Source organism: Parasteatoda tepidariorum, chromosome 3, assembly GCF_982258835.1.
Source record: "Parasteatoda tepidariorum strain Cologne lab strain chromosome 3, Ptep-v5.0, whole genome shotgun sequence".
Classification (NCBI taxonomy): domain Eukaryota; kingdom Metazoa; phylum Arthropoda; class Arachnida; order Araneae; family Theridiidae; genus Parasteatoda; species Parasteatoda tepidariorum.
In genome coordinates, this window is record NC_141757.1 from 47,208,400 (window position 1) to 47,236,342 (window position 27,943).

At 27.1% G+C, this 27,943-nt stretch overlaps 2 protein-coding genes across 6 annotated transcripts in view; one reads left to right on the forward strand and one right to left on the reverse strand.

The window, feature by feature from the left end:
- The first annotated feature begins 4,850 nt into the window (after window positions 1–4,850).
- Window positions 4,851–19,570, forward strand: LOC107447972 (phosphoserine aminotransferase). The gene is made up of 10 exons (XM_016063065.4): window positions 4,851–5,014; window positions 6,388–6,448; window positions 9,514–9,583; window positions 11,595–11,797; window positions 13,609–13,686; window positions 14,310–14,404; window positions 15,498–15,667; window positions 17,265–17,393; window positions 18,201–18,338; window positions 18,982–19,570. Exons 1-10 carry the CDS (start codon window positions 4,958–4,960, stop codon window positions 19,085–19,087), a joined length of 1,107 nt encoding a protein of 368 aa, XP_015918551.3. The 5' UTR covers window positions 4,851–4,957; the 3' UTR covers window positions 19,088–19,570.
- A 1,088-nt stretch (window positions 19,571–20,658) lies between these two features.
- LOC107448363 (anoctamin-5) overlaps window positions 20,659–27,943 on the reverse strand; it is a 46,789-nt gene continuing 39,504 nt past the window's right edge. For all 5 annotated transcript variants that reach the window (XM_087159272.1, XM_087159269.1, XM_087159271.1 and 2 more), the window contains 2 exons: window positions 23,893–23,998; window positions 20,659–22,762 (listed from right to left, as the gene is read on the reverse strand). In XM_087159272.1, coding sequence (XP_087015398.1) covers window positions 22,532–22,762; window positions 23,893–23,998 — 337 coding nt within the window. In that variant the 3' untranslated portion in view covers window positions 20,659–22,531. The remainder of the gene's footprint in view (window positions 22,763–23,892; window positions 23,999–27,943) is intronic.

A 27,943-nucleotide genomic window follows, 5' to 3' on the forward strand; every position in this document is an offset into this window, starting at 1 on the left:
AACATTTAGTGCAAAATCTTCCCTACAGTCCAACATACCCAAAATGAATTTAAAATACTTTTTAACGGTTAAGCATAAAATCTAAAAGGTCTATTTAAAGAAGCTAACTGGTAAGAAACATACCTAAATTTATAATGTTTGAAATAAAAATGGTCAATTTAGCATTGTTTTTACTTCTAATTTATCCAACTATAACGAATGTAATATTATCTTTGGCGTGTGATGTAAATGAAACAGAAAACAACGTTATAATTAGAAAACAAATCACCGGAATATTTTGATTTCCGGTTGTACTGAATGATAACTTCAAAACTTTCCCTGCCTTGCTCAAATTTAGTTGCGTATTCAAAAAATTTATTTAGTTGTTTACAGTATAGGGGTAAAGGCATCTTAAAATTATAGGTTTCTCTTAGGTTACCCCTGATCGTATAAATTGTAGTTATTTTTCACAGACGAATAACGGGTTCCCCGCAAAATTCATATTCTGAGAAAAAGAAATTATTAACCGGAGACACAAGGGAAAATAAATATATTTTGAACACAAGACTGCTACAGTTTCCTTTTTCACTGGCTACTCAAAAGACCAGACCAGACAGGTAATTACTAGGAGAGGAGAGGAAGACAAGTGCGGTGAAACAATAACAACAACAAAAAAAGAGACTCTCTCTTTTTGTATCCTAGGGGGCTCCACCCGGATCGTAAAGCTCACCTTGTTTTTTGATGATAAACAGATTGTTACATTAAAAATATAAATTATTCGAATAAAAGATGCTAAGTTTTAATTTTTATTTTTTATTGTATGGACACAGATTTGGTACCACAGGTTTCCGATTTAATTTGAGGGAAATTTAAACCTAATAATTTGCCCACTCTCTTTTTTTCCCTTTGAAAATTTTTATTTAATCATTGATAACTTTAAATGCTTGTTAAATATCGTTTTAGAGTTTCATACAGTTATTTTGTACTCATTATTTAAATTGCATAATTTGACTGATTTTAGATTCACATTATATTTGCTGCAAAAGTAAATATAACACAAATATTTATTTACTGTTAAAGAATTGTATAACGGTAACTAAATATTTTGCGTAAAATTTCGAATATTTAGATAATATCATGCAATTACTTAATAGATAGGCTTAGTTTAAAGCCTTTAAATTTGGGTAATAATTGAAATTAAAATCGTTAACTCAGAACCCCCAAAATAGATGAAAGCACGACTTACACATTTCCATTTTCACAATTTAGACATAGATCTGAAGGGGAAGATAATCTTTTCCTGCTCCCTAAACCCATGGTACTGATCAGCAACTGACCAGAGGACTTTCGATTCCACAGATTTTACGAGTTCGTATATCGCATGTACTCGGTGTGTCTAGCGGCTTTGAGGATCGAACCCAATTCGCATCGGACTGAAGTCCAATGCTTTATCCACTTGGCTTCCTACGGCTAGTAATATTTATGAGGGATGATGAATATCATAGGAAAATATTGTTAAATAAGGGTTAAATAAATAATTTGCAACTAAACATTATCATAACTTTATGCTTTTAACAAACAAAAATATTTGGATCTTCTGTGTTTATTAATTATAATATCATGTGATGTAGAAATACAACATAACTAGGGCTTTATAAATTTTACCTAGGGTTCATAAATCTAAGACTGAAATTTTTTTAAAATTATATGATTAAAATTATGCGAAGGTCACGAAAACCGCGAACTCTCAGACACAAGGCCCCGAGTCAGGACCACATCATTTATTGGTAACAAAAATACACACAAAATTTAACCCATCATCTGTGGTGTAACTAGCCTACTGTGCGATATTCGCAAAATTAAAATTTGCTCGCTTTTTTTAAATCTTCCTGTCATTTCAAAGCGTAAGACCTTTAATTTTTTTTTTGTGAAGCCGTAATGAAAATATTACTTTTTAAAACAATTTCTATAAATTGCGTAGAAAAAAGGCACTAATTTTATTACTAATTATAACTTATTAAAACGCTAACTAATAAAAAAACTAGTAAATACAGTTTAAAATGCATAAGATTTTAGTTAAATACATCTAATGCAAAATATCAGTTATTGCCACCCTTTATATATTTTTAGCATTATTCTCACATAAGTGGTCAATATTAGAATCTTGTTGTTGTTGTAGTTCATTTACGTCGCACTAGAGCTGCACAACGGGCTATTGGCGACGGTCTGGGAAACATCCTCGAGGATGATCCGAAGATATGCCATCGCAATTTTGATCCTCTACAGAGGGGATGGCTCTCCTGCTTTGGTAGCCCGACGTACATTTTCTACATAAAAGTTTATAGTCCGCTACGAACTTCCGCGATTCCGTCATTTCTGAAAAAATAAATGAGACCACATGCCTTATATCTGATAGGTATCAGTTTCGCAATCATACCACCCAATACAAAAGAAATAAAAGATTTATCCCAGCATAAAATCACTGATTATTCATAATGTTCATATTTGTAACTCATCAATTTAAAATAAACTGCTTCTAAAAGAGATAAAGGGAGACGCAAAAAGTATACTTCTTATAATTTTTTGATAAGAGATATATTCCTAATCAACATGATATCTGAAACGCAGATAAAAAAGAAAAGGGCTAGAGAGATATCATTTACGTCATTCTTGGATTGCTCAGTCTATTTATGAAACTTAGTGTCCTTAAAGACTCATAAAAATCAAGAAATTTAAAATGTAGGAATGTATAGAGGAAAAAAAAAAAAGAAAAAAAAAAAAAAAAAAAAGGACACATTATTCATAACATAACTTTATTTGTTAAACATAGCTCAGATGAAATATAACAGATTTCAACACACTTGAATTAAGTCTCAGTTTTAAGTATTATGTAAATTATGTATTTGAATAATATAAGCATAATTTTTAATTCTAAATAAAATACTTCTTAGCTTGACGTAATTAAATTATTATTCATAAATTATTGCGCATTATACATTACGTATTATAAATAAGACTTTATATTGGTTTATAATATTTTTGTTTTATATATAACTATAATACTTATTAAGCCCGCCTATTCGTGAAATTTATATATCTAAAAATAGATTATTTCGTTTCTCATAAAGGAACAGGACATCTTTTTTATGTTCCCTTTTCATTTTGCTTTTATTATCTTATACATATTAAAAGAAAGAAGAATAAAAACAAAATTGTCAGAGCTTATCCCTTTATTGCAATATTTGTAAACATTTTTAATTTTTATTATCACTATTATTTTAAATTTAATGGTCTATCAAATTACCATATCTAATAAACATGACTGAAATTTGTATTTCAATATGACTCAGAAATTGTTTTATCCAGTATAAAATAAAGCATGAATTACGAAAATAGTTTATTGATTTTTTGTTCTAATTTTCCAAAATAAATCATAGTTTTTCATAAGTTATACTATTTCGAATGGAAACTAAAGTAAATACTATTTTCTCTGTTTTGCATTAATGATCGTTAGCTTAAAAATTAATTGATTTTAAATTCTACGGATATAATATGAACTTTACTCTCTCATTTTTTTGTTTAATTCTTCTTGCATATGTTTTCGCACCAGTTAGATTTCTGTCATTTTTTGAGTTTTTCATTGAGTACATTATATCATTGTAGATTTTTTACCTTAAAAGGGGAGTTTTTCAACCGCATTCAGCTCTAAAAACAGTTGAAAATTATTTTCTTTATCCTAAAGCCTTAACCATTTCAATCAACAACAAAAAAAAATTTAAATAGTAATATTTGATTTGAATCTCCAATCAATAAGGAGCAATTATTTATTAAAAAAATAATGAATAAAAGATTAAAATTTGATAAAAATCAATAATTTTTCATAGTTTCTTTATTAGTTTGAAAATAAATTAAGAGGATACGTGCCTTTTGCTGAAAAATTTAGGAATAGTTTCAATTAAACAAATATGAAATTTCTAAGTAAAATTTATAAATTGCCTTTATTAATTTTGTGAATGCATGACAACGACAACTTAAAGAAAATACTGACATGAATCACAAAATTGCATAAAAATATTCAACAATGAAAAAATACAAAAATTATCCCACGTGTCTCAAATGTCAATTAAAAACAAACAAACTTCCAACTTTTATATACTGATGTGTGATTGGCGTAGTATAAATCATCACAAGGATAATTTTTTTTTTCACTTATAGTAGTAATTGAGAAGAAGAAAAAAACTTTTGAATTTTTTTTTCTTCGTAAAATAACATTTTTGATGCACTTAAGTGTTAGGTTAACCGAAACAGAATGAGTAGTATTAATTATTTAATTTGAATAAAAGAATATTTTAAATCATCATATGAAGCTTATTCATTTATGAACTTTAAAGTAAATGTAAGAAAAAATTGTGGCACGAGGATCAAAATAAAAGAAAATACTAGTAAAAAATTTAACTTGCGTATAAATTAATGCTAATAGTTTTGATAGCTTAAAACTATTTTACTGATCTTTACTTAATGGCAAATATAAATGTTTTTTCTCTTCTTATTTATTTTTTGATGAAAATAATTTTCAAAAATTTGGTGATTTTCCCGTAATATGTAATAAAAATTATTCAATAAAAGTTCACTGAAAGTAGAAAAAAAAAATCACTGCAATAAATGATTTTGAATGCAGATGATTTAAAAATTTCTCAGCATCCCATTTGCGGAAAAGAGGATAGTCTTTATTGTGCGCATGCGCACTCTTCTCCTTCCGTCTTATGCCAGCTCACTGCGCAAGAATTGGGTGCGCTCTGTGACTCAAAAGATAAGTAATTGACAGCTGATATAAAATTACTTAACACCCGGCTTCTACCTCTTCTTTTTTCTCCGTGGTTCTCCGCTAGCATCCATTTTTACGCTTCGCAGTAAGCTGTTGCGGGTTTTACAATCTAATATTTTTCGGCGTGCCTTCAAATATCAATTTTCAGTAAAAATGCCATCAGAAAAAGTATTGAATTTTGCTCCAGGCCCCGCAAAAGTGCCAGAAGAAGTAAGTAACTTTTTTTGTTTACAATTTCGTCTCTCACGTATAAAGTGATAATGTTTTTAGGAAAACGCATGCTACATCTAATTTTTGTGGGAATTCTGATTGCTTTATGGATGTATGCGAGAACTATTCTATCTAAAATTGCTTTATGACTAAATTGATTTGATATATTTATGCTATAAATACGACCACCTGCAAACTTTGGATCGATCACTAACACAATTTCTTCTGTTTGAAAACATCATGAATTGAAAATTTTTCTTTCATTCATTTGTGCTGTGCAATGTATGTAATTTTATGCATTTCTCCATTTCATCATTAAAATGGCTTTATTAAGATTAATTCGTTAAATTTTTATTATTTTGATCCTCATATTTAAAAATTTTTTAAAAAATTTAGAAATAATTGTTTTAGTTTTAAGAGATTATTCAGTTTATTATTATTTAATAACTTATATTTTCCTAATACCAGTGTTGATATGTATGACTATACTGATTTGTTTTATTCATGTTTTAAATTCGACCACCTGCAAACTTTGGATCAAACACTAATACAATTTCTTCTATTTGAAAACATCGTTAATTGAAAAATTTTCTTTCATTTATTTGAGCAGTGCAGTGTATGTAAATTTATGTTGGCAAATAAACATTGTTTATTTCTCCATTTCATCATTGAAATGGCTTTATTTCTGCTTTATTATTATTAATTTGTTAAATATTTATTATTTTTAATCCCTCATATTTACAAATTTTTTAAATACTGCAGAAGTAATTGTTTTAGTTTGTTTATTATTAATTTGTAGTTTATTCAGTTCATTATTATTTAGTAACTTATATTTTCCTAATACCAGTGTTGGTATTTCAGATTAAATAGTGTAATATAACCTAGAAAACAGGGAATTCTCAAAATGAATTGTTTTACATATAGCTAGTATTTGAGTTCATACAAAGTATCTACATTATTTACTACTACATTACTATATAATTTACTACTACACTCGTGAGAAACAAATGTAAAATTCCAATTGCTATAATAAACAAAAATTTAATATTAATAAAAGATGTAATTATAAATTTTTATATGTAATAAGTGCATGGTCATTACATTTGAAGTTATAACTCCTTTTAGAGCTGTAGACTTTGGAAAGCAGGCAATTCATATTGTCCTGTCCAAAACCAGTTTAAGCCAGTATATCCAGTTATGTGAATGGAAAAGGAATTTTGATAATAATAATAAAGCTTTGTTGTATGTTTAAAATAATGTATGTAATGTGTTCCTCCTTGTATTTTATTCTATTTTATTATATATTCTTATTTGTATTTTAATATTACTCTGTTCTATGATATATTGTTATTTATTCTTCAAAATTATTCTAGGTACTTCAGCAAGCACACTCTGAGTTTTTTAATTACAATGGGGAAGGTATTAGTGTTGTAGGTAAGAGTAATTTTTCAATATGCTTCGATAGTTTATTTTAGCTGGCTTAATTATGTGGATAAGAAAAATTTGCACTGCTTTTTACATTATACTAAACAATGAAACAAATTGCTAATGATCAGATTTAATTTTTTTTTAACAATAACTGCACAGTATAGTTAAAAAAATTAAATCTTATCATTAGTTTGCTATTTTTATAACTATAACTGCAAGTTTTACAATTATATTTTCAATGATGTGTCATTTATTTTAAATTAAGAAAAAATGTGAATTTTTAAATTTTTTTTCTTATTTATGAGCTAGTTGATTACTTTAAAAAATTCTTTGATCAATAATTTTTTAAAAATTATATTTAAATTCAAATGTTTTTTAAATTTTTTTCTTCCCGTTACTTGACATTAAATTGTGCAGCATTTTTAAAAAGTGCTTAAAGGTGCTTTTTTCATGGGATGTTTTTAAAAAGTGCTTAATTTTCCCTTTTCGAAAATTAGATTTTTTTTACCATGTCAATTTTTGTTGCTTATAATGCAGAAGCATGGTTTTCACATTGTTTTATTCAACTTTTTCACAATTTATTCAACCACAATCCATTTCGGTGTACCGTCGGTCTGTAACATATGACAGCATCAATCATATTACATGTTTGATGAAATACTTGGGAGTGACTCTTGACTACTGAGCTGAGTTCAGGGAGATTCTTGCACTCTTATGGGCAATTCTGCTGCATTTTGCAAGATATTTTCAATTTCAGTCTTCATTTTACTTCTGAAATTGAACCGAAAAATCTCTATATTTTTATGGTGGCTAATATAATCAAGAAAAGAGTACTCTGTCAGAAACTGAAACTAGTTATTTTATCATGATCTAGTGAAGTCTTTGAAAGTTATTTTGCATTTTATTAATGTCATGTATATAGTGCTTAAAAATATTTTTTGAGTGCTTAAAAAGTTCTTATTTTTTGTTAAGAGATTTGGCTACACCCCTGTGTGATGAAAGTTCTTGTATGGCTACAATTTTATATCTTCATGTTTAAAATCATGTCAGGAATACTGAGGGTGAAATTATGCAGTTTTGTTGCTCACCTAATGCATATTGGAGTAAATCACAGAATCTGATGCACCCATATATTAAACATGAAACTTCGATTTAACCTGAAATCTACCCAGAACCTAACCTAAATGTAGAGTTGAAAATTAAAAACTTGTATTTTTTGATGAAAATTAAAGTTTTTATGTAAATTGTGGGAGCTATGTCACATTTATTTTTACTGTTACTTTACTTTTTAATATTTACACTTTTGTACTTATAAAATAAAATTTGTTTTGTGTTTTTGCCTTTACACAATTTAAAAAAAATTATATTTTTGACTAAAAAAATGAGTCAAATTTTAGGAGAGCTAAGTGTTTTGTAATTACACTAAAAGATTTTTGATAATTATGTGATTTAAACGACAACTTTCAATCAGCTTGAAATGAAATTTTAAATTCTGAAAAAAAAAGTTTTTTGTGATTCATCCTAGTGCATCTGTTACATATTTTTAGTTAATATGAACTGAAATAAAATGAACAATAAACTTATCTCTCATAAATGATTTTTTTTTATTTTAGTTTAATGATTTGTATCAAACTATGAAATGTCTCCATTATTCAATATTGATTTATATTAAAAATAATATTTTTTTATTTTAAAGTTTCAAAGAAGTTCTCTCAGATAATAAGCTAATTTAGAAATCACTTAAAATTTTTTATCTTCATGGTCAAAAGAGATATATTAGATAAAATGTTGAGCAACTTCATTGATTAGTTATCTTACGTATTTCAAAGATTATCTTTCTTTCATAGGAAAATTGAATCTCTTTCGAAACTTAACTAATCTATTTAAATCATTATCATTCATTTTATTTTAGTTTTTACATTCTTTATAGTAGTTGTAATTTTTTAAGGATTTAAATGTTCTTCATAAAAGTTGAATTGCAATTTTTAAAAAAAGTGAAATTTAATATCTAATGTTAATAAGATTTATTTAAGTTTTCAAAATTTCTACCAGGTACATGAATTAATTATAAGAAATTTTTGCTTGAAAGAACATTTTTGATATTTCGAGAATAATTGGAGACCTTGATCAGAAATGTTACTTTTTATAAATAGTTTTTCAGAAATGACAGAAAAAATATAGCTGGCAGAATTTTTTTAATCAATTTTATTTTTCTTTGTGTTTTTTTATTATTGTTAAAGTTACTTCCATAATATTATTGTTTTTGGTCTAAATGATTTATTACTGGGACACATAAAGTATCATAAAATTCTGGATTAAAAATTTATTGTGGCTGATTGTTTTTTTTTTCTTCTTCTTCTTCTTATTTTTTTTTTTTTTTAATTTGCACACAAGACTGCAAAAAAAAAAAAAAAAAAAAATCCTGCATTTGCAATTTTCTGTGTCATACTTTAAATTTACAATTATAATCAAAATCATTTCATTTATTAATTTTCTGAATCAGTACTCGTCAGTTTTAGTAAACCAGAAATTTCTGAGATAAATAAATATATCTCTGTAGAAGTTTTTCTTTTCTATGCATGACTTTTTTTTTTTCTTTTTAAAATTTTTTTTAATACATAAGAACTTTTACAAATTGTTTTATAGAACAAAAAAATTGTTTTGCTCAGAAACAAACTTTGTTTCTGAAAGCTAGTAGTAGCTATTTTAATAAGTCTAAAATCCAAAATTTTATATTAAATGGGTACAGTAAACAAAATGAATCGGTTTGTGACAAACCTTAAAAACATCTGTGCTACCTATAAATATGTTATCTATAATAAAATGTGACAACCAAAATTTAAATATTTATTAATTCTATCCCATCCATGTGTGTAAAATTAATTAAAAATGGAATGACTGCATAAAACCTTTTTGAATAAAATTTTATGTTTTGTAGTTATTTTAGTAGAATTTTCTACTTTAGTTCTAAAATGTTATTCTACTTTTTTAAAACAAAGTCATTTTTATTTGTAGCTAGTGGTTTGTTATTTTTGATAATCTAATTTTATTTTGTCTCATTATTGTTTCAGAACTTACACATAGAAGCCCAACTTATTCAAAAATAAATGACGATGCTGAAGCTGCTCTGCGAGAGCTATAGTAAGTTATTTTAAGTATTAAGATGTTTAAATTTTTCTCAGGTGTCTGCAGTTCTAAAACGACTGCTACTGTTAATTTTTGTTAATTTCAATTAGTTTAAATTTATGTAGGATAATGAAAAAATTATGAAAACTACAAAATAGTAAAGTCTAATTTATTTTTAGTGATACCGTTAAGGTGACTAAAGCTGTTTTGCTGGCTAAGTTTCAAATGTTGATTTTAGTAATACAGTTTTGAGTTAATTTTTGTTTTCTTCATCTTAATGTTTCATGATAGATTGGTTCTGTTTGATAGTATTCGTTTGATAGATATTGTTTTATTTATCTCAAAATAATTTTAGTTTTAAAAGGAAAATATAATGTTTTTACACTGCTTTTGTATTATATAACATTAGAGATACATGCTCGCCCTCACAAAGATTGAATGGTACTTTCGTATTATCGCAACCAGGTTGGTGCGATTTGTAAGTTTGAGTAAGAAGGTATGAATAGAAAGAAAATGTACATTTGTTAATTACAGATAATTTTTAATACAGTTTTTTATATTATTTTGTTTTAAAATTATTTAAAACAAAATTATTATTATTAAAACAAAATTATTATTAATTAATTATTATTAAAATTATCAAATTATTATTAAAACAAAATTATTTATTATTATTTTGTTTCTTTACGAAAAACCACATATAACACGTAGGGTTGCCGTAAGTACAGTCACCAAATGTGGCGATTTATGCGAATTTTGGCCTGGTTGCGTTAATATGTAAGTACCGATTGAATTAAACAAGAAAAATAAAGTATAATTTATTATTTTTTAAGCAATTTTGAGGAGGAAAAAAATGAATTGCGCATCAAAGAATTATCTCTTATTTAAATTGCACCATTCATTTATTCTGTGAAATATAATTTCAAATGTTAATAATTGTAATTTACGTAACTGGAAGTGTGAAAAGTATTTTGAAGCTTAATGATAACATTAAAGAGAAATGAACATTTGAAACCTTTTTCTCAAATGCTGAAAGTGTGAAAAACAAAATTAGACTCCTTTTTGCTGCAGGTCAGAAAATCAAAAGGATTTATTGGTTAACAATGCAATGCTTAATAGACCTTTTATGAAAATAAAACTCCTGTTTTTTCAAAATTTTGTGAAAAATTACTAAAACCAGTGAAATTTTTTTTTTATTACTACTATTGTGAAAAATCTCATTTTTTTAAAATCTGAAATTGCCATACAATCAGTTCCATTATCAATAGCCAAAGATAATCCGTTCTGCCAGGTTCCTGTTTTTGTGCAGATGTGAAAATAAAGCTCTGTTTTTATAAAGGAAATAAAACTAGAAAAACCATGCCTTTCCAAGTGCTTTAGTTTTTAAAATATAAACTCAAATAATAATACAACATTGAATCAATTTATCAAAAAAAGAAAATTGTAATAGGTCCAGTTTTAAAATGGAAAATTATGTAAAGGGTCTGCTTTCAGATAAAATATTTTATGTAAGGTTTGTTATGATAAAATTATTTGTGAATGGTCCTTTTTTTGGATAAAAAATAATTTGTGAAAGGTCTATTAACAAACTTAAATTCATCTTTAAATAAGCTCTGCAATGATATGCTATTTTCTGTGTGTATAAAATCCTGAAAAAAAAAAGTGACATAAGTTTTTTTTATAGCATTTCTGGATAAAGTTTAGTCTTGAATCATGTTTGCAAAGATTTTTTTAAAAATATTAGCTAAGAAACTATCCATTATGCTTGCCATCTTATTCACAATTTTCTAAATTTATGTTATTGTAGACTGTTTTTGTTGCATTATAAGCAGATTGATTACAAGGGTTGTTTAAAATTATCATTAGGTAACTTATGATACTTATTGCTTTTTTTTTTAAAGACAATGTAAGTATTCAGATGTTTTGAATTGATTTCATTGAAATAACATTCTTTTCAATCATTTGATGTTTTAGTTTTCATATAATGCCAAAGGGCTTTAAAAACTGAATAATTTTTTTATTCTAGCAACATTCCTGCAAATTATAAAGTTATCTTTCTCCAAGGAGGAGGAACTGGACAGTTCAGTGCTGTCCCTTTGAATCTTTGTTCTTCTCCTGATGATGTAGCAGACTATATTGTAACAGGTACCTGGTCTTCAAAAGCAGCTCAAGAAGCAGACAAATACATTAAAGTTAACAGAGTTGTACCCAAAACTTCTGTATATACAGGTATAATTTAGTATTTTTTCATTCATGTGGAAAAAGTATTGTTAATTTTAAAATATGCATTAAGTTAGAAATTTTTTGAATAGTAAATAAAATATGAAGTAAATTTTTGAATAATCATAGCACAGCATATTTTTAAAGGGTTCTGTCAATGTGGCTTTATAAATTTTTTTACTTTTTAAGGTTGATTAACTTTTAAAATAAGTCAATTGCATGTAACGGTGCATTGTAATTACCAATAAGACATAAATAGAAAAATTTAATTTTGACATTATAACTGTCTTTTTTTGGTTATGCTGCCATTTTATTTTAGACGCTTAATTTAGTTTTCAATTTATATTAAATAATAAAACTAGAACCAAAACTTAGAAACTCATATTTTACTTTGATATATGTGCAGTATTAATGCCGCTTTTGTGCTCTGAGCTGCGAAGTTTACTGAGAGAGCTGGTAATTTTTTTGTATTTTCTTGTCTTGCATCAAATTGTTATTGGAATGATGCGATTTTATTTTATAACCAGTATTGTTCAGTCGATCCTTTTGGATTTTCAACTATCCATGTTTAACTCTGCAGTAATTTTAAACTCAACTCGGAAGACAATGGAACTCCTGGATCAAGCACTAGACAACCCTGTTTGTTGGAATGGAAAGGGGTTTCTAACTCATAATTTGTCTACCAATGAGGATATTTTATTGGGCAATGTTGTTCCATGATCCGTAGGAAAACTAGTCATTTTGTCCACCTCACTTTAATTGTCAGAGTGCCAAACCATTAGTATCCAATGCAGACTAAAGCAGTATGAAAAATCTTGTTGAAGTTATGAAGAAAGAACAATGGAATTCGAGTGAAACATTAAAAAAATCCCATAACTTGTAACTTGAAGACTGTATAATTTTTTAGGGAAAACTGGTGAACTCTGGCAAATATTTTAAATATTTGTGACAGTGGCAAAGATATTTTTTTATCTGAGTATCAAAGACAAAAAAAAAAATATTGTAAAATGTGTATATTGCTACAGAACATAGATGCGTATAGTATTTTTCTGACCAGTGTTTTCAAATCTCACCAAGAAAATGACACGGTGAATTCTTTTTTTGAAGATTTAAAATTTTTTTAAAAAAATATGTTAGTCATTCAAAATTACAAATGATTGTCTTGTTTTTTTAATTATTGATGCTAATAATTATCTACTGAAATTATATACCAAGTATCTAAAAATTTACAATTGTCTAGTGTACATATTTATCAAAAAAATTTTTTTTTTATTATTTTTTTTTGTTCCTAATTTAAAGTTTATTCTTGTTTATTTTACTTTTGGCAAAGGTAATATTTTGCAACAGTTGATTTTAAGAAGAGTTTTCCATAGAAAACAACTGGTGGTTGTTCTATTTGTTATGCAAAGTTATACTTGTTGACAGGGGATGTTATTTTTCTTTGTTCTATTTTTTATGTCTTTGTTTGCCTTCTAGATTTTTGTATTTTTATTGAAAGAGGAAGCAATGAAATATATTTAAACTCCTTATACCAACTCTGTAAGTCGTCTCCTGAACGAATTTTTTCTCTCTCTAAATGGTAGAGGGATTCTGCTCTCTCTAAATGATAGAGATTTTCCTGTCTCTAAATGATAGAGAGATTTTATTAAAAGTTTAAAACTGGGCATAGTAACCATAATGATGATATGTGATTTTTTTTTTTTAAAAAGTTGATGTGTGTTTTCATTTAGTTTCTAAAGTTTTATTTGTTTTTAAATTGACCCTATTGCATTACTGTTGGAATACCATATTTTTTAATATTTTGTTAATTTTCACTTTAGGAATTCCAGAAAAATCAGAGTGGAAACTTTCAAATAATGCAAAATATGTATATTATTGCGCTAATGAAACAATTCATGGTAAGGAAATGTTATTATGTATACATTTTATATGCTGAATATAAATATGTTAATAATAGAAAATTTAAAGTTAAGCACTTTAAGATATGATGTTTTTGTTGAATTTTGAAAACTGGTATCTTAGCTGTAGTGGATTATCATCGTTAAGTAATCAAAGTTAAGTGATGTTTAAACTTTTTTTTGAGATGAAAACAATTTTTTTTTTATTAATTTGGAGTTTGTTAATTTAATTAAAATTATATAAAGTGTTTGTATTTTGAATCTCCTTAGTCTTATATATCATTGATTAATATTTGATAAGTTGTGTTCTTAACTTGAATTTTCAATTTTAAATTGCTGTGGTCCATATATTTTATGATTTTTTAAAATTAATAATAATTTGAAAATTTCTGTATTATTTCAATCAATTTATTTTTGTTTTAATTTTTGCCCATACATTTAATAAAGTACATTTTAAGTAGATTGGTAATTTTTTTTATGGTAATAGATTATTTTTAATTTTTTTTTTTTAGTTGATTAACTTTTTAGGTATGCTTTTTTTCAGTAAATAAGATTGTTTCAGCTAATAAAGAATTAAATTAAATTTAGAATTTTGTTTGAATTTTCTCTAATATCAATTGTAGGTATTGAATTTGATTCTGTACCTGAAACTAATGGTGTGCCTTTAGTATGTGACATGTCTTCAAATGTGTTGACTAGATCAATTGATGTGACAAAGGTAACTGCTATTTTCAAATATCTAGATTTTTACATTTATACTTTTTGAAGAAATCAGAAATTTTGTAGGAAAGCATTTTGTTCCAGCCTTATAAAAATTTTAAAATTATTTATTAGTGTACAAGTTCTAGCTATAAAGTTAAATGTTATAGTTGCCGGTAGTTTGACTCAATATAGCTAATCTTTTTGCTTTTTTTTGTTTTGTGATCCAAATTAGAATTTTATGGTATCTGTATGAAGTTTTGACGTAGCTTTAAAACTTTTTCATTAATTTAAACACACAAAAGTGTTTGCAAAAGTACCAGTTTAAGGATTTAAATGAAAGTAGATTATCACAGAGATTGGTTAAAATGATGATTTTTTTTATTTTTAACTCTCAAACTTAACTTGTATGCACATAACAAAGTGTGTAGATTGTATCAGATTTTGGAAAGCAAAATTAATGTACTAAAATTAAAGTTTGATATATTGTGAAATTCTTAGCTAAACCAAAATAATATTAGTTTAAACAATAAATACAAATGAAGTCTCAGAGAATGTGGTCACACATAATAATTGGAAATAATATAATCATTGCATTCCATACAGTACGTGCTGTCAACTGCTGTGAGAAAATAAAAACCAAATTCATTAAGGACTGATTATCTTTTATGTACTTTGTTTTAAATTTGCTTATTTAGTAATAGTTCAAACTTAAAGAAGAATCTGATTGTTTATTTCTGTGGAATAAACATGTATGTTAATGAATTAAATTTTGATAATTTTTTATTCAATAAAATGCTTTAATAGTATTATTTTGAATAAAATAGATCTAGAGACTAAAATAGATTTAAATTTTAATTTTTCACCCCCTGTCATTGTTTAGAGTTTATTTTTGATTAATTTAATGTTGTTTACGCATTTTTGCTTTGTTATCCTTGTTTGGCAAAATTTTATTGTTCTATTTTTATATTTTATTTATTGTTTTTTATGGTATTGTTTTTATTTTTTGTCTGAAGGCCATGAATTTTGCCTTAAGTTGTAATTGGAAAACGTCTTTTAATACTTTGTTTTTTTAATAAGCTTTGTTTTAAATATCATTGATTTGTTTTTAGTTTGGTGTAATATTTGCTGGTGCTCAAAAGAATGCTGGTATTCCCGGTGTGACATTTGTCATTGTAAGAGAAGATTTGTTAGGCAAAAGTATGAGAATATGTCCAACAGTCTTTGACTACAAAATAAATGCTGACAATAAATCTCTGTACAACACACCTCCCACTTTCAGGTAAATATTTGTTTTGAATTGCACTGCCTTTAATTTTTGTTCAGATTCAAGTGATGTTCCTGTTTATTATAATTTTTTTTATATAAAAGTTTTTAATTAAAAGAAAGGTAATATAATGTTGATGATTAGCTAAGTGGTTAAGTCTTCTAACTATTAAAATGTCTATTTGCTATGGCTCTATAGGACAATTAAATATTACTATAACTCTATATTTTTATAAGACACCAATCCATTTTTTTAAAACTTGCTAATTATTCTAGATTACTTGATTTTAATTCCTTTTTATTCAATTTCTAATAAAATGTAATTTAATCTTCCAATAATTAATCCAAGAAGGTAAAGTTTTTCTGCATCTTTTGCAATCTGTGCGCAATACATTCAACCAGCTAGTTCAAGTTGATTCAGTGTAACAGGAAAAGGATAACACCTATGGAGAATGAGTAAATTTGAAGTTCAATATATGTTTTCGAACTTATTTTGTTCCCTTGAAACTTGTCAAGTTCTAAATTAGCATTATTTTTATCATTTGGTGTGGAAAAAGTATTCATCCCTGAAGCACAATTTAAAATCTTTTGAAAGAAAAATCAATCCTATGAATAATGTTGATATAAATCCTATCAGGAAGAAAGTTCTAGTTTTATGAAGTGTGTGATTCCCCTGAATATTTTTAAAGACACTGTGATGTGTTTTTAAAGAGACCTCTTTCATTTCGCCAATTGCTCGATTAAGCACTTTTACTTTATTAACCTCTATTTTAATCCCTTAAGTTTATTTCTCAATGCAAGCTGTATGCTTATTCGTTCATCTCGATATCTTCTAGTTTTATGCTTTGAATGCTTCCAAAATTTTGTAAATGTTAACAAGTGGAAATTTCCATTAGAAAAATTTCCAGTAAACTCTATCTATAACTTTTAGTTATCTAGAATTTAAAGATAGAAGGAGGATTTGACTTTAGATGAGATTATAAATAGATTATAGCTTAGATGTAACGATATAACTTCAAATTGTTGATGAAAACTGATATATATGATGCTATTTAATGATTTTTTTTAAATGCCTCCTTATGAATTTCTGAAATGTTCCTACTCCCAGACAATATGATTTTCTGTACTTCTGTGATAAAAAATAAAGAAAGAAGATTGAAATGAAAAGCATCAAAATCATTTGTGTTTGATTTACCACAAATTTTGTATTTTGTGATGCCAGCATCTATACAGACAATATTACGAGAAAATATCCTTAAAGATATGAATTTATAATCCTGTTGTCAAAAAGACAGGTGTTCTTAAAGTGGATTGTTGGCACTTTAATTTGGTTTCATTATACAGTTTTTTAATAGCATAGTATAAATTTTCTGAGATCATTCATTTCAGTATGAACTTTAACATTGATAGATAATTTATTTTAATCTCTATTGAGAAACACCTTTGTTTTATAAATAATATAGATGCATCAATATACTGTGATTTTTATATTTTTTAAAAATTGCTTCAGATATTATATTTTGTAAAAACATTGGAGCTATTACTTTTGTATTTTTTTGTAATTTTTGTATTTGAATACAATCCTGTAATTCAATATTTTTTTTTATTTTTAGTGTCTATGTCTTAGGACTTGTATTCCGATGGGTATTATCTAAAGGAGGCATAACTGCAATGAATGCTGCTAGTGATTTAAAATCTAGTCTTGTGTATGATGTAATAAATTCTTCTAATGGATTTTATCAGTAAGTGTTTTTAAAACTTTATCAAGGAAAAAAAATAGTAAGGGGCAAAAAATGCCTTTTTCTATTTTTTAAAATGTTTCTCTTATCTTCCTTGTTTAAGTAATAACTTTATGGGAAATTGTAAATTTCATGTCATAAATTTAAAAAAAAAAACAAACACAATACATAAATTAGGTGAAGCTGCATTTAACAAAGCAAAATTCTCCAGTCTCGATGATTAAACTAAACATCGTTGGCAAAGTTGTGAAAAAATACCCTTAGAAACATTGTTTTTTAATTTAAGGAAAAAGAAGTTTATTGTGCAAGAAATTAGTTATAGTCTGTCTAAGCTAAGAACTCCTCCTGCCACAAAGTCTGGTGCTATTGAAACAAGAATGGCTCATTTTAGGGAGGGTAGCTTCACTCTAGGACTAACAAAATACAGTTAAGTTTTAAGAAAAAGGTTCCCTTTCTCCTGCCGAAACCACTCCAAAACAGTGACCCCGCACCCCTACTTGAAATAGTCATATCTCGTTACCATAGTCACCGCCACAGGTCCAGACGAATGTTCCGAGGAGTTCTCATTTTAGACAAGCTATAGGTCATATCTAATGCTTCACATGACTAAAATATATTGAAGTAGTATATATTTGCATTTTTCATCCATGATTGTAAATTTACACTAAATTTATGTTTGAATTATCTTAGACTAGTTCCAAGCTATATTATATAAGATTTTTTCATTACTTTTTGTATCACAGTGATAGATATATTGAATGCATTCATTTAAATTATTGAATTGTCATCACTTAAATTGTTTTGTTTCAGTTCTGCTATTAATCCCTCAAATCGAAGTCGCATGAACATTCCTTTTAGAATTGGTGGACCCAGTGGAAATGACGATCTTGAGAAAAAGTTTTTAGATGAAGCAAAAAGTCACAAAATGATTTCTTTAAAAGGACACAGGTATAAAAAAGAATTCTTTCTTTTTCATTTATAAATGATTGACAGTAAATTCAATGAAAACAAGCTAGGTAAATAATGCAAATATAATGAAAGATAAAGTAGGTGTTATTTAAATATTTGGTATTATATAATTTCATTTGGTTTAAATTGTCAAAACTATAATAATTTTTACTTTAGTTTCAATAATTTTTTTCTATGCATTCAAGCAACATTCAGATTCAAAGCTAGGAATTCAAGGCTTGAAGATTAATCTTGAATTTCAATCAACTTTTATAATGTCTGTCTGCACACATGGTCTTAAATAAAAAGAACCAATCAACAGAAAGCTTTTCCAAGTTTGGTTTCTGTATTAAATGGGAAGTCAAATCGAAGAATTACATTAAAACATATTGTCTAATGAACATTTATAAATCACATGTTCAGGGCCATTAGATGGTTTAGATTAAATGGAAAATGTTGTATGGGCATCACGATGCACAGTAGGATTAAACAATTCTGACAGAGAAGTAATTGTAAAAAGTTTTGGAGTTAAAACATATAACGTTGTATGTAATGAAACACTTAAAAAAAATTAAAACTTTTTTGCTTTTTTAAAACGTTTAAATGAAATGAGTGTAAATTTCCATTTTTATTTGTCTTGCAGGTCTGTCGGAGGAATAAGAATTTCTTTATTCAATGCAGTTACTCTTGACGAAACCAAGGCACTGGTCGAACTAATGAAAAGCTTCCAAGCAAAGCATCAGTCATGAAAAATTCAGAGAGAATTTAACAAATATATTCTACTATAGCCTTATAGATATTTTTATGCCTATATTTGAATTATACACTTTACAAATTTATATAATGTCATATTTTTTTTATTTAAATCTGCTTTTTATTTTTACATATTTTTTAAACATTATTTTAAAGTAATGGACTACTCTATTTGAAATCAATGATCCAAAATTTGCATGAATTATAATCAAACTTTTGATTTGCTCAATGCTTTGAATCAAGATTAATCTTTTAAATTATCCTATTTCAATCGGAATTGCTTGATATAATGAATTCATTACTTCATAACTGTATCAGATGTAATCAATGTAATTTTAGATTTTAGCCAATGTTTAGCATTTTTCAGATTTCTCTTATCAATAGCCTTTTGATGCCAACATTGTTGTTTTATTTTGTAAACTTTATACTTGTTACATATATTGTCAAGTCTTTTATCATCAATAAAGGACACTACTGAATGAATTGTATTTTTTTTATTGATTCAAAACTTTTTAACATGTTATGCCATTAAGGGGAGAAGGGTGGGGATTATTCTTTTCTACTGGCGCCATCTATATTTCAATAAAATAACTTGATATTTAAATTAGATATTAAATTCACTGATTCAAATATGATGGGGATAATGAGAATATTTAAATACAATACTTAATAATAATAGTATATTTTAAAAATATTAAGTACATTTTGTTAATAATGGCATTAAAAATTTTACAAATAAAACAAAAGAAAGATAATACTTATCTAAAATCAAACTTTAAGTGTCTAGGTGATATGCAAGTTGGTTACTTCCAAGACCATTGCCTAAGTCGAACATCTTATTTAGTATAAAGAGTATGCTTAACATTTAAATTTTTTTTTTTTAAAGAATTGGCTGGGTAAAGCGCTTTCGTATACTATTAATAAAACAAGTCCTCCCCTTGTAAGATTAATGTTGGGGTCAATGGATATTGAAATAGTAGTACAGAAAATTTTAGTTTATTGCAATAGAGCTAAGTGTGAAAAGTCAATATATAACACTCCAAGAATATAATAAAACTAAATATATATCACTCTAAGAGTATAATATTCGTAAGGATCTAAAAAGGAATAAGGATAGACCATGACTTATTATTTTTCATTACAAAGGTAACTCAATTTGTTTAAATTAAATGAGTGAATTCAAACTAACTAATTTCTAAACTTTATTTATCAATACTTCATATAAGTATCCGAACTTAAAATGCATGAAAAGCAGCATAATGTGTTAAGGTATTTTGTCATGATAATTGTTTTATATCTCAATACATGGCTTGAAACAGATGTAGGCATTTTGCCCACATTTCTTTATTTTGTTTTTGAATCCCATTTATGCTATTTTGTTAATTTCTCAAAATATATTTACCGAAATTTTTTTTTATATTAATGACAAATAGAGAAATATACAATGGCCAATTTTTTTCTCTCAAATTTATGTTCTTAAAAACATAGTGTCATTACCTAATGACATTTATTACCAAAAATGTTTATTGATTTGATACTCATCTTTTAGCGGTGAAAGAATCACACATTTTCATCAAATGCATTTTTATTTGGAAATATCTAAAAATTTCATAAAGTATATATTGTACTTTTACACGAGAATCATTTAAAAATATAAGCATCACAGTAAAATATCAAAACAGATTCATTTGGAATTTAACACAGGAAAAGTTTTCATTTCTATACTAAAAATTTAAGAGGTGGTTTTGAGAACATGTTAAAAAATCTCGAAAACATGATAATTAAACATACGAAAAAAGAGGCATGATTATTTAGAAAGACTATTTCTAATTTGTTTAAAAAATTAAAACACATAATGACATCAAGACAAAAAATGCACCTTAATTTCTTGAGCAAGAAAGAACACATAAAATAACAGATCTTTTAGTGGATTCATAGTTTTCATTTATTATTTTATTGGTATTGCACTTATAACAGTTACTTTGATTGATTGGAAGTAAAAATAAGCTTTAGAATAGTGCAAAAGGCAACTATTATTTCAATGAAGCATCACAGATATGCAATATAAAAATGTAAGCATACGCAAAATAAATATGTTAGCAAATAAGATTAATTGTGAGATAAAATATTGCTATTTATAAAAATAAATTTTATCAATAAGCTTCTGGCCAGTGCAAAACACTCAAAAGGCAATTATTATTTCAGTGTTGCATCACAGATGTGCAATATAAAAATGTGACCATTGAGAAAATAATTCTGTTAGCAAATTGGACTGTTAGAAAGATAAAATGTGATTACATTAAAATAATTTCTCGAACATTTTTCACGTGAAATTATATGCAACACAAATAAGCTCTGAAGATGCACTCATATAACACACTTTGTGGCAAGGCAGATGCAAAGCAGTGCAAAACACTCAAAAGGCAATTATTATTTCAGTGTTGCATCAGAGATGTGCAATATAAAAATGTGACCATTGAGAAAATAATTCTGTTAGCAAATTGAACTGTTAGAAAGATAAAATGTGATTACATTAAAATAATTTCTCGAACATTTTTCACGTGAAATTATATGCAACACAAATAAGCTCTGAAGATGCACTCATATAACACACTTTGTGGCAAGGCAGATGCAATTGCAATACACAGCTTAATTCTATAAATTTACATGAAACATTCAAAATAAAAGCTTTACTTAACACAGCACACAAATATAATTCAACACACTATATTGCTTAGTTCCACTTAAATTTTCATCAAAATTAGCAATTCACATTAAAGGCTATCTAATATGGCAATAAATTGAAAACAATACATTTGAAAACAGGAACAGAAATTTACATAGTAAGTACTGAAAATAAATATATTAAAAACATTTCCAAACAATTATATATTAAAAATTATCTTAAATAGTTATGTATAACTTATTTAACAAAAGTAAAATTCAGTAAAATAATAACTAACAAAAATTTAACATTTTACATTATCCATAAAAATGTACAATAACTGTGCAATTTAAAGTTTTTGATGTAATATTTATGTCATTATTCTTCAGTAGATACTACTATAAAAATAAATATTAATAGAGTACATTAACTCTTTGATTAAAATAAATTGTATATTCTCTGATGAATATTACATCACAGATATTACATTTTGTTTCACATTAAAAATCTTAAGGCAGATGTGTAGTTATTAAAACAATAAATTAAAAAAAGAATAATTAAACTAAAACACGTAAGAAAATTGGTGAACATACTTGTTATATATCCTTAAAAACGAAATACATTTTCAACAGTTCTATATTAACATATGCTGCAGTATACAGAATAGATACCTAGAGAAATTCAACCTCTTGTGAACTTTTGGTGCAACCATATCACTGCCTTAAGGTTATGAATTAAAAACAAGCTTAAAAAATTGAGCTAATTTTAATTTGCATCAAATAAGTTCTTCTCTTATGATAGGATTGCTGTAGGAAGAGTAAGAATTGGCGTGATCACAATTACTCTTTTCTTCTGGTATTGAAGAAAGACCTTTTGCACGCTTTAATTCTTGAGCAATCATTATTTCATTAGTAATGAAGTTTTCATGTCGTATTCTTTCCATTAGTTTCTTTGGGATATCTGGTATCAGCCATCGAGTTAGGGTTGTGATCATCAAAACAATGCTCTAAATAAAACATGTAAATTTTAATAAGAAGATAATTTGGTACTGATTTTTTACTACTGGGTAACGAAACATGGTAAAGGAGAAATTATAAAAGATTTATTCAATTTGTTTGGCAGATAGCTCTGATATGGTTAATGATCAAGAAAAATTTTATAAGCTATACTCTAAAATAACAATCTGCTGACTTTTGAAATTTTATTTCGCTTTCACCAACCATTTGTGAACTTAAAATTGCACGAAGTCCTTCAAATGTGTAAGTACTTAGCCAATTTGTTGAATGAAAAACACTTTTGGAATTTAGCTGATGTAAACTATAATTGTTCTGAATTGAATTGAATTAAAACAAATAAAGTAAGAAAGAAAAAATGAGAGAAAAATCAAGAAATAGATGGCATATTGTTTCATAATTTATTTTCAGTTGTTGGTTAAAGAAAAAGTAGCGGTAATGATGTGTAAGTTTCGGAGAGTGAAAAACTAATGAAAATAATGGTTTATCAAAGTATAATCATTACAGTACTTCTGTATGTAGTGAGAAAAAATAAAGCTTTTAAAATAAAATTTAGAGAAAGAAAAAAAAATTAAAATGTAGATAGATTTTAATGGCTTAGCTTAATTTGATTGCCAGAATGCCCCAAAAGAAAAAAAATAATAACATCTCTCACAAGAATCAATATTTATTGCCAAAAATAAGAGTTGTAAGTAATAAATGGTAGTTGCCACTAATTAAGAGATTATAGTGCAATTAAGAACAATAATTAATTCAAGGAGTAAGAACATTCTTTGTCAACAATAATGCACTGTTCTTGTTGGTTACTTAGTTACAAATCAAGAGATTTTATCAAATTTGTTTTAAAACTCTACTAAAACATACTGTTAAAGGATCTAACAGAATTTATAAAGGATCTAAAAGGATGTTACTGAGAGACGGTTAAGAGATCTAACAAGGATTTCCAAAATTATAAAATATTACATTCTCTTTTACAATTTCATTAAAAATATTGTTAGAAAACATGAATATCAATTTGTTATACAATTTCATAAAAAATTATCATATTTAAGTAAATGTAATGTCTACAAAATAATCTACAAAAAACAAGGAAGGGAATCTAAGTACTTCGGTAATTACTCACTTCAAATATCAAGACAAATCCGAAACGCCATGCAAGTAAATGCCAATATTCTAAATTGAATTCATATCTGTCTGGAGATTCTGGTGGACTTCTATGATCACGATATCTAAAAAATCAACACACTGTTAAAAGTTTTGGTACTTAAAAACTTGATAGTAAAACATTTACACAGTTATCAAAATTACATTATTATCGATAACAGACAGTAAACAATTAAAATGAGTGTAAAAACACTAAAATATTTAGTTCTAAAATCAGATTCCATCAAAAAAAATTCAATTAAAATACTTTTCCCAATTATTTGAGTTAATTTCTATCAGAGTTAAATCTAGATTTACAAAAAGTTAATCGATTGAGACACAAGTAATGAATCTATGCAAAACAAAAAAAAACAAGCAAAATTTTAGTTTTTTTCTTTCAACAAAGTGAAATTCTAAGTGTAATATTAAACATTTTTGTAATATTCATGATTCTAGCAGTTATTCTAATTGAAAGATAATGCTACATACTTTCTGTTGGTAATATGATCGCTAAATTTAACAACTCTGATAAAAGAAGTCAATACAATAACTGGAAACAAAGCAACAATGTTCGAGAAAGGAAAAAAGTCCTCAACTATAGTGAGTGAGGGAATTCAGGGAGTAGGCAAACAAAAGAGCTCTTTTTATGGATTTTTTTCCTTCATAAAAATTCCTAAACAAAACTATTGGTTTGAGAAAGAAAAAAAAATCTTAACACATAGAATAAATAGACAAAACTATTAAACAACAATAAAACAAAAACTATTGTTTAAAGAAAGAAGAACTTTTTTTAATACATAGAATGAATAACATTATGTTTCTTACAAAAAATATATTTCTGATTTTTCCATAGAAGTTAATGAGACAAGGAAATAAGTCATTAATAGGGAAATAAGGAGTGATAAGATTGCATCAATGTGCATAAAGCTCAAAAAACATGCCATTCATTAAATTCTCACATATTAGCAGGGCTTATAGTGATTATTTTGTACACTCTTTCAAAGAATTCAGTCAAATGTCACATCTATTTCATTTATTTTTTCTAATTCATATAATTTGATCTTTGTCTTCCTTACTTATGCTAAGATACAGGGCCGGATTAAGCGTACTCGGGGCCCTAGGCCATTAAAATTTTTGGGGCCTTTGGATTAAACTTTTTTTCTCGTATATTTTTTATTTATTCAAATATAAAAGTATTTATACATCTATTCATTTAAGAAAGTATATTTAAAATAAAAATATATAATAATAAATTAAATTTTACTTTATTTTGTTACATTAGAACTAAAAAAAATATTGTATTTTATTAACATTGATTTTAAAGTGATTTTTTTTTAAAAAAAATCATTGTTTTCCTTAATTTTTTAAAATTTATTTCCAAAAATTTTTTTTTAAAGGGAGCTCCTAATCATTGGAGGCCCCAGGCCATGGCCTAGTCTGGCTTAATGGGTAATCCAGCTCTGCTAAGATAGATAGTGGATGAACATGTTTTGATGATCTTTTAAAAATGCTGTAAATTCCAGGCTTCAAAGCATGTAACGGTCAGCTGTATGTGCAGAACATTTATATATTCTACCAAATCTTTAAAAAAGGAAGCTTTTAATAATAGTGAATTTTTAATTAATTTGAGAAAAAAGAAAAATATTTATTTTTAGAAAGAAAGCTTAATAAATGGATCTTTCGACAGCATATTACAGAGAGCTTACAATTTAAAAAGCTTCTTATTATAAAAAGTCATAAAGTATTGAATTATCTATATATATAAAAGTGAATGTGTGTCTATCCTCTATAGACTCCTAAACCATCCGACAGAAAGCTATGAAACTTGGCATACAGATAGTTCAAAGCACGAGGAAGGTTTCTGTCGACATTAGAACATTCTGCGATAAACCGTTCCAGCGATATCAGTGAAAGTCGAAATGGAATTTTCTGATTGGTTAAAAGCTAGCCATTATTTTAAATTTTGCTATAAACGATTCAATTTTCAAATATCTTGAAGATAACAACAGTGATATTTTCTATCTTATAATTCTATTCATTTAGAAAAGTAAATTAAAGTAAATTGCATATACTTTAATTTTTAATTCGCGCTTTTCTTTATGTCAGGTGAGCACAAGCAAGTAAAATCAACAAGAATAGATTTCTTAATTGTTGGTCGTATCACGGATTCAGTACTGGGAAAACTGTTTAATAAATATAAAGACAAAAGCAAATTTCATTCAAATTGCACGTTTTCAGAAATATTTATATTTAGCACGAAATTTTAGGTTAGCACAATTAAATATACTTTTCGAAGATTTCAGTGCTGTGACAGTTGTCATTTGAAAACTATTAGTTTGTTTGTTTATTTATGCAAAGTTTTCGAATTCATCCATTTTATTTCTTTCATTTATAAAATCAACTTTTACATTTCTTTTTCTTTGTCAGAAAGAATATTTGCAAAAATATGCCGCCTAAGCAAATCGCTCTTAGTCGGTCGACATCTCAAGCGCGCAAAAAGAGAACTACCCGTGTTTCAGAAACATCGGAGCAACGGGAAAAAGACTTGAAACTAATCGAGAACAGAATGCTTTTGCCCGTTCCTTAGAAACGTCTGAGCAACAGGAAAGAAGACTGTCAACAAATCAACTACGAACTACACAAGCCCGTTCGTCGGAAACATCAGAGCAACGGGAAGCAAGAATCAAAACCGACCGAGAACGCATTTCGCTATTCAGACGCTGCCAATACTCTGATTTGAATTTCAGTGCATTTCACTATGATCCGACAACAAACTATAGTCTTCCCCCAAGTGTCATCATCGGAGAAATATATCAATTATGTATGTTTTGTAATGCTCTCAAATTTAAAAATGAAACAGCTGAAATTTGCTGTTCTAGAGGTATACAGAAACTACAAGATTTTACGTCGCCTGCCGAGACATTATCAACCTTCGTATCAGGTCAAACAAACCAATCGAAGCATTTTTTGGCGCATATACGCCGGTACAATTCGTGTTTCTAAATGACTTTATTCGGTGCTACACGTATCGTGAACGAGAATTACATCCCAACATTCAAAGTGCAAGGCCAAATTTATCATCGTGCAGGATCACTTCTTTCAATGCCTAACGCAGATCATAAGTTCCTACAAATTTATTTCATGGATAACACAAATGATCAAGTCAATCAACGTTGTCAGGTAAACAATGGCACTAAACGAAAAATTGTTACCGTATTACAAAAATTTTTCGATCAACATAATCAGTTAATTAGGCTGTTCACAATTGCCCTTGACTAAATGTCATCCGATATTTACAAAGTTGTTATTAGAGCTGAAAAAACACCTGTAGGCCACCACAAAGAAAAATACAATGCGCCAACATTGGAGGAAGTGGCTATTGTTATAGTTGGCGAAGAATTTACCTCCCGCGATACAGTTCTTCATCGCAGAAATCGTGACGTTCAAAGAGTTCTCAGAAACGTATCGATCATATGATGCATTGCAATATCCTATTTTATTTTGGTGAGGAGAGGAGGGATATTATTTTAACATAAAATTAAGAAGTCCGCAAACAGGCGAGAAAACCAATAAGAAAGCAAGTGCAATAAGTTTTTATGCATATAGATTAATGATTGCCAAAACGCTGATAATCATACTTTAAAATGTCGACAATTAGTTCATCAATACATTGTCGATATGTATGCGAAAATTTAAACTGAACGCCTACTGTATATTAAATTAAATCAAACCAAATTACGTTCAGAAGAATGCATTCATTTACGGGATGCAATAATCAATGATGGTAACGTTAATCCTAATGATGTGGGGAAAATGATTATATTGCCGACTACATTTGCAGGGAGAAAAACTTGGACTCCCTGCAAATGTAGTATTCATACATGTCTGAGTATTCATACATGTGCCTTGGACTCCAAGGCACATGTATGAATACTCACAGGATGCAATGACATATGTTCTCGCATATGGGCTCCTAGATTTATTTATTACATTTACGTGCAATTCTGCTTGGGTTGAAATTAGAGATATTT